General features: G+C 41.3%; 1 protein-coding gene across 5 annotated transcripts in view; it reads right to left on the bottom strand.

Annotated features, from left to right (window-relative positions):
* Nucleotides 1-4,020: 4,020 nt before the first annotated feature.
* SPAG9 (sperm associated antigen 9) overlaps nucleotides 4,021-8,398 on the bottom strand; it is a 163,585-nt gene continuing 159,207 nt past the window's right edge. For 3 of the 5 annotated variants that reach the window (XM_023204514.3, XM_023204513.2, XM_023204512.2), the window contains one exon: nucleotides 7,470-8,233. In XM_023204514.3, coding sequence (XP_023060282.2) covers nucleotides 8,118-8,233 — 116 coding nt within the window. In that variant the 3' untranslated portion in view covers nucleotides 7,470-8,117. Of the gene's footprint in view, nucleotides 8,234-8,398 lie in introns of all 5 variants that reach the window. The other 2 variants (XM_023204510.3, XM_023204508.3) reach the window with 2 other exon arrangements.

The raw sequence follows: 8,398 nt of genomic DNA, 5'->3' as shown, positions 1-8,398 counted from the left end.
AAGGTGACAGCCCTTTCTCCCAAAGACCCCTCTGGTGTGATATATGAGCCAGAATTTTGCATGCTTGCTTAGGAGGAGCGATGCCAAGCTTTTTAATCATATAGAAAAGCATACAACCATCCTTGCCACTGTTCCACACTGTTGTCCATGTGATGACGCTAATATCTTATTTGGTCCTTTTTATCTGCTCCACCCACTTATATGCAGTGACTGTGAGTTTAATTATTGTCATAAAGCATTATGAGCAACAGATACTGAATAAATGTTTTGATGGCATCTGACAATGTGAAATTCACCACTCTTTCATGCTTCAATATGCCCCTCAATGTGCCTGCATAGGAATGAAATGTACTCTTAGATGTAAAAGAGAATACGAATTATCTTGTGTTTAATTTTCATGGAATACTCCTTTTCCTTAAAATGGGGTGGGGTGGGGCAACAGAGAACAGTATTCCCCCAAAAGGTCCAATAGGCCCAAGCGACCCCTGCTTCCTAACACAGTTCTGTTAGGAGAGACATGGCCTGGAACACCGGTAAATAGAACAGAGATAAGAATATCCTGTATTCAACAGGACTTGCAGTTTTTCTTTTAATCGCATTACAAAGTAGATACCACACCTACATCATTTGTTCAACTGCTGCTTCTAATATGCAGCCACAATACTTGACCATGTCATCATTTCCGCGTCTGCTTTCCTTGACTAGCCCAGTCTCCTTGAGAGTATCATAGTCATCTTCAGACACCTGGCATCTAGGAACCTCAAAAGTCTGCTACTGAGAGCCTAGCAGGGCCAGGTGGCAAGAACCCTTGGGGATGTCACTCTTCTGACAGTAAGGAAACTATGAGTGAAGGGTCACAAAACTGGGAAACAGGAGGCCCAGGTTCAAACCCAAGTCTCCTGATTTGAGATGTAGCACTTGCCCCAACACACTTGCAGTAGCCTCCAGTGTTCAGTTGTTATTGTACCGCCCGATGAGGCACCTAAGCCTTTACTTGTCTCAGTTGGACCTCTTTACCAATGGGCAAGGCCACACCTGTGGTTAGGCCTCTGGATCATCGAAAAGCCGTAACACTCTAAAAAGGGGGTTTCTATGAAGATCAACTGTGAATTTATGGGCTAAACACTTGGAAAACACTATCAGATGTTATGCAAATGCAAGCTAGGCATGATAACAACTAAATGGTTATGAATTTTTCTAGAAAAAAAAAAATCATGAAATAGCCCTGCCACATGAATACAGACTAATGGGAGATAAAATTGTTTCCTTTAAGCTTTTAATGTAGCAATTAAGTTCCAAATACCCTATACTTCAACTGCACATGAATCAGGAAGGAAAGACTACTGGGGTGAGCCATGCTGGCAGGCCGTGATGTGCAGGTTTATTACAACTGGCTAAGAACGAATGAAGCTCTGTGCTCCTGGAAAACAGATGTTTGTGAAGCCACCAGGGCTGCTGTGAGGTTTTTTGAGACCGGGTCTCACTCTGTCACCCAGGATGGAGTGCAGCTGTGCAATCACAGCTCAGTGCAGCCTCGACCTCCTGGGCTCAGGTGATCCTCCCACATCAGCCTCCCAAGTAGCTGGGACTATAGGTCCATGCCACCCCTATGGCTAATTTTTTATTTCTCATTTTTGTAGAGACGGGGTCTTGCTATGTTGCCCAGGCTGTTCTTAAACTTCTAGACTCAAGTGGTCTTCCCACCTCCTTTCCCAAAGCACTGGGATGACAGGCATGAGCCAGCGTGCCCAGCCTGAGTTCCTCTTGGGCAGATGTTAGAGTCTGATATTCTTTTTTTTTTTTTTTTTTGAGACGCAGTCTCGCTCTGTCGCCCGGGCTGGAGTGCAGTGGCCGCATCTCAGCTCACTGCAAGCTCCGCCTCCCGGGTTCACGCCATTCTCCTGCCTCAGCCTTCCGAGTAGCTGGGACTAGAGGCGCCCGCCACCACGCCTGGCTAATTTTTTGTATTTTTTAGTAGAGACGGGGTTTCACCGTGTTAGCCAGGATGGTCTTGATCTCCTGACCTCGTGATCCGCCCATCTCGGCCTCCCAAAGTGCTGGGATTACAGGCTTGAGCCACCGCGCCTGGCCGAGTCTGATATTCTTGAGAGGAGAGAAAAAGAAAAAGATGTTTATTCTGTGAAAAGCTCCCAGGGTGATTCTGGCCATGCCTCTCTCTCCTGGCTTAGCTGAGAACTACAGTTTCTAAGTTAAGTCGCTGTCCCCACAGAGTCAGGGCTTATTTGTTCCACTTCTCCTTTGGTGCCTCAAATCAAATTATAACTTTTTTTATTTTTTTGGAGACTGGCTCAATCTCCCCTGGGTTCAGGGGATCCTCCCACTTCAGCCTCCTGAGTAGCTAGGACTGCAGGTGCACACCACCACACTCAGCTAATTTTTAATAAAATTTTTGTAGAGATGGGGGTCTCCCCATGTTGCCCAGGCTGGTCTTGAACCCTGGCCTCAAGTGATCTGCCTGTGTCAGCCTCCCAAAGTGCTGAAATTACAGGTGTGAGCCACTGCGCCTGGCTCCGTAACTCCTTTATGTCTGTGGGTGGGAGTGAATGTTCTGTGGTTACAAGCAAGGAGCTAAACTATTTGGCTTCTTTTGTACAGTGTCATTCTGATAAATTGGAAATTCTAACTAATCCGATCCCACCCACTGGCTCTCTGGGCCTCATGAGGGACTGGGTGACCATGGACTCGCAAGCAGGAGTGGTCCTTACCCGTATAGACAACAACCAGGCAAATCAGAGCCAGAGCCACAGAACCAGGGAGGGTCAGAGCTAGGATTTTTTTAGATTACCTGACTAAGCCACCCTACCTTTTAACACATAAGAAAACAAAGGTCCAAATACATTAGAGTAGCATCCTTCAACCTCAGCTACATATCACACTTACCTATGACACTTTACAGATGCGTGGGCCCAGACCCCACGGGAGGGTCCGACTCCACAGCCCTGTGTGGGGGACTCTGGGATACTATGTTAAAGTGATTTGCTAGGGTCACAGCCTGGCTTATACAGCCTTCTTTCACACCATACCACTATGTCTTTCTAAAGAAAACGAGTTTAAAGCAAAACTGTATCAATTACCCTATAATATGTAAGGCATTCTGAGAAGTCCCCTAACTATAAATCCTTTCCTAATACATCGGCTGCTGCTGAAGATTAAGTCCAGGCCCCTTGTGATCTCCAGGCTTTCATGCCTGCACCGAGTCTGAGGGATCAGGTGCTGGTTAAGGAAGAGCCCGAGGGCTGAAGCAGTCTCTCTCCACTAGTCTGAAAGACAGTTCTTCCACAAGGGTGACACTGCAGACTACTGTTCCAGAGATGAGGCTGGTGCTCCTGCCCTATTCCCCAGGGACTAAAGGGCAGGCAGGGTAAGGTCCTATAAAGACCAGGAATGAGCTGGGCTAGTCATTATATTCTAGGGCATCCAACCTCACTGAACAGATGACTATGCCTTCATCTAGTGAACGGTCCTATTAACATGCCAACTGGGGCAACTTCTACTATCACGTTAGAACCCCACGTTTCTTGAAGGCACAAACAAAACACTGCATGAGACTAAATCTCACCGCACTGAATCTGGATTCACATTGTGCTGGCGCATGATCAGTTTTATAATCATTCTTCCTTCCCGAGTCTTGCCCAAGCAAGTGGATCACAAATAAGCACACTGCGTTGTTAAAATTACATTACAACCTGCCTCTTATTCTTGAATAATCTGGCAAATAGTATGCCTTAGTATCATGTGTGGGCTGTTACTCAGGGATCCCACATTTCTCCAAAGCCCTCTTGTCTATTCTTGAATCTCATCTGAACACGTGAGCCAAGCCGACCAGCATGAGTGTTCCCCACTGCTCACCTTCAGCTGGTGCCAAATGGCAACAGTCCTGACCCTCAGGAATGACATGTGTGATGGGGAAGATTATTGGACTTGCAAATAAAAACCAAGTTCAGATCCCCAGGAACGGTAAAAACAAAACAAAACAAAACACACTAGACCTCATACATGTTCATATACATATTTATATATATTTCATGTACAAAGTTACATTCCGAACCCCAGGGATTCCATAATAGAAATAAATACTGAAATAACTACATTGCTAAATGAGCTTTTTGCTCATAGAAATGAAGCTCAGCCTCTAAGAGACAGCAAGTGGGACATTCTAGAACCCATTTTTCAGATTATAGAGGCAGGTAAAATTCTGATAGAATGTCTTGGACAAAAAATGAATTTGGAACATAAAATGGTTAAGATATATTCAAATACTGAGAAATGTATGACAAATTAATAAAACTTAATCTTTTAAGAGAAAAGACAGACATTTAGTGTTACAGAATAGCATAACCCTGTTAGAAAAGCATTTATGATTTCCACATTGAATTCTCTCTTCTACTCTTCCCATGTTACAAAGTGGGACCAAATGAGTCCCTTTCTGAACATGATCAATTAAGAAGAGCCCCAAATCTGGTTGAGTCCTTTGGTAACGGTCATAATACTCACAAGGAAATACATATTCAGTTCCATGGCATTTGCAAGACACATGTTCTTTAGGACAGTTAATCTTATGAGACATCTGTTTTATTTTGTTACTAAGGCAGCCTATGTTAAAGGGTCTAGTGTCAAATGTAGGAAGACCTTTACAATAAATGAACAATACAGTAACTGAAAGAATTGATTTTAGCCTTTTCTATGCAAACACAATCTGAAAAGTTATGTGCTGCATGTTGTGCTCAAAATGTTTTACACTCTCCACAAGCTGCAATTAAGAGATTCACTCCTATTTTTAAAATTTAGATCCACATGAGTTAGAGAAAAATACTCTCAAAAGTGAGTTCCTAGAGAATATTATCCCTTTGCCTCACAGAGATTTTAACCCGCATTTAAGAGTAAGTATTAGGTTGAGGCATATGATATTGTCGCTCTTGCAGATCAGCAATGGTTGAACACAGGCAGTTTCATATGGTTCAACCTTGCACATGACCCAAGTGTAACAAAATGAGAAACCTTCAAGTATCCCTTATTTCTTCCAATAGGGGTACACTCTTTTTCTGTACGGTGAGATCAACCCAAAGTACAGAAGCCTCTTCTTTCCCTTGATGTGGTAGCTACAGGCAGTTAGTTACATTCCTTTGCTGCTTGTGAGAAGCTTACATTTTGGCATTTTCTTCCAAAAGTTACCACGTTGACCAAAGTAAATATTACAAGAATATGAACTTGTTATTGGGGGAAAGGGGAAGTGAAGCAATCTGTAGAAAATATTTAACCAAAATTACAAACATAAGGACAAGCCTTTAAAGCAAATTATACAGGCATTATTGTCCTCTCTCTGGTCCCTGCAGTCAATTAACAGGGCCACAGATAATCTGACATCTTTAGATAAAATAACTACACAGCTATATTACTTAAGTTAAAGCCAGTAAGTTCAAAAAAGCAATTACAACCATTTTACATGTTTGTATTTTTCATCTTTAACTCCTGATTTCCTAAATTACATTCAGTCATACAAACATGGCTGAACAACAGCAAATGGGATCTGACTCTGGGATGTTTACTTCTTGGGATTAAAATCCCCAAACACTTTGGTGTCTCTTTCTTGTGAATCTATACATTTCCAATAAATGTTTAATAATGATTTTTAAAAAGATACTGCCAAAAATGGCTCAGATTTAAGATGAAATAAAAACATAGCAAATAAGCTATGGAAAAGTAGCCTACGTTTTGGTGCCCTGAAAAAAAGTGACTAAGTAGCTCAAGCAAAAAATTATTCTTTTAATACAGCTTTTACCAAACAGTTTTAATACATGAGTGGCTACAATTCTATTGTATACACAATGTGCTTATAGTCACATATGGCCCAATGGATCCAAATGCCTCCTCTGGCTCATGAAATCCCATATACTTCACCATCTAGCCTAATCATGTATATGCATAAAAGCCACTGGTATACTTTTTACAGACATCTTTGTATAATAGTTCAGAAAAAAAAATCAGTGGTACTTAAGAATAATTAGACAATTTGACATCTACGTTTGCTTTTTCTTTTCAGTAGTCCTTCTGATGATTAGGGGGCCTTTATCCCATAGGTTTATACTGTTAAAACAGTACATAAAATTACATTTAGCTTTGCTTCGGCCAGGTGCGGGGGCTCACACCTGTAATCCAACCACTTTGGGAGGCCAAGGCGAGTGGATCATCTGAAGTCAGGAGTTTGAGACCAGCCTGGCCAATGTGGTAAAGCCCTGTCTCTACTAAAAATACAAAAATTCGCTAGACATGGTGGCACACACCTGTAATCCCAGCTACTTGGGAGACTGAGGCAGGAGAACTACTTGAACCCGGGAGGTGGAGGTTGCAGTGAGCTGAGATCACGCCACTGCACTCCAGCCTGGGCAACACAGCCAGACTCCGTCTCAAAAAAAAAAAAAAAAAAAATTATATTTAGCTTTGCTTAGAGTAATAGATAAAAAAGGGTAAATCAACATTTTCAAGAAGCTTGAGAGGGAAAAAAATTGCAGCATTGTGGTTTTAAAAAACTTATTAAGCAAGAAAATCAGTGAAATTCAGACTTTAATCTATTTTTTGCTTGTTTGTCTGCTTTGAGACAGGGTCTTGCTCTATCACCCAGGCTGGAGTGCAGTGGTGCTATCAAGGCTCACTGCAACCTCCACCTCCTGGACCCAGGTGATCCTCCCACCTTAGCCTCCCAAGTAGCTGGGACTACAGGCATGTGCCACCACATCCAGCTAATTTATTTTGTTTTGTTTTTTGTTTTTTTTTTTTTTGGTAGAGACAGGGTTTTGCCATGTTGCCCAGGCTGGTCTTGAACTCCTGGGCTCAAGCAATCCACCCGCCTCAGCCTCCTAAAGTGTTGGGATTACAGGCGTGAGCCACCATGCCCAACCTATTTTTTTTAATGGACATTGTGAACGAAAATACGTAATGTCAACTTTTACTTTATGTGGTATGTTAGCTTTGTCTTCTTCCCCTTCATAGTTTTGAAGATAACCCTTTAAGCTCAAAAGGGCACAAAACCTAAAATGTTATTCATGTACAAAATACCAAGTATATAGCTGTTCTACAGTTTGATACAGAACAAAAGAAAATAACTTTTCTAATTAAATCTCTCATTCTGTACTTAGGCCAGACTCCATCTCACTACAGTTTTACTTGTATTAACAGGTTAAGAGCAGTCTAGGAACATTTGGCAAACAAGTACATTTTTCACATGGAAAAAACTCAATCAACATCACCATCCTCTGGTACAAGAAATACAAAACACATTTCCTTTAAAAAATCCTCCCATGATGAAGTATCTTCTAAGCTTCCCAGAGTATGTTTTAAGCTTTATAAATAATAAACCTTTCAGACATGTCAGTATGAAAATGAGACTGGTCTCAAAAAAAAACCCATCAGAATATTCAGAGAAGTAGGCCTCATAAACTTTAGAGCTCTAATAAGTCAGAAACAGGAAACGTTTATTTAAATAGTGTAGTCTTAATTTCTTTAATATAAAACCCCCCCAAATCTGATGAAAACAAAGTTTTATATACCATATAAACAAGATTTGTCAGATTTGAAAGTGAAAGTTAAAGTAATTTACAGTTAGCTTTTAACCCTCTTGGAACATTTAGATAAATTCTGATAATCCATCTTCTATTAGTGTGTGTCAATTTTACAATATACTGGGGAAAACTCGGCTATTGTATTGAATGGCACAGTTTCATTTAGCAAGTGTTTCCCATTAATTCCATTATTAGTGACAGCTAACAAGTGACCCTATCAAATGAAGTGAATGATATTAGACTGTGGCAGAGTAAACCACATCTAGATTGCTTTCTCTAATTCACCAGTTTGCAGGAAGTAAACATTCTTTGATTTGTTCATAATACACTGAAGTTCCCTATAACACTGGTGCAGTAAACAGCTAGCTCCTCTGTATTGTTATGGTAGAACGGATTTTGTAATATAAAGTTAACAGGAAAAAATGCTCACACATTATGTGGTGAAACTTATCTCACAAAAGAGCATTAAATAAAAGGGTAGAGGGAAAATAAACCATGCAGAAGAGACGGCTTCCCCATCTCCACCTGTTTCCTGTGGGCTCACTCACTGCCATACATCACTTGCCACACTATCAAGTGACTCCTTTCTGCTTTGGTGACAGAAGGTTCAAGTGGAAGATCCTCTCCAAGAAGTTCTGATTCTCCACCTTCATCACCTAGTGAATGATATGAAGACTCAAGTTAGGCTGAGCACAGAAAATACAGAACGATGTGAGTCAGATGTAATGCTCGTGATTAGTCCATGAACAAGATGTCCAAAACTTGTCTGACTTTCACGGGAGAGTGAACAGTAAAAGAAATACTATGAGTCAGAATCCTCA

The sequence above is a fragment of the Piliocolobus tephrosceles genome, chromosome 16 (genome assembly GCF_002776525.5).
Source record: "Piliocolobus tephrosceles isolate RC106 chromosome 16, ASM277652v3, whole genome shotgun sequence".
Taxonomy (NCBI): Eukaryota; Metazoa; Chordata; class Mammalia; order Primates; family Cercopithecidae; genus Piliocolobus; species Piliocolobus tephrosceles.
Note: the sequence above shows the minus strand (reverse complement) of the source record. Positions and strands in the feature narration are given on the sequence as shown.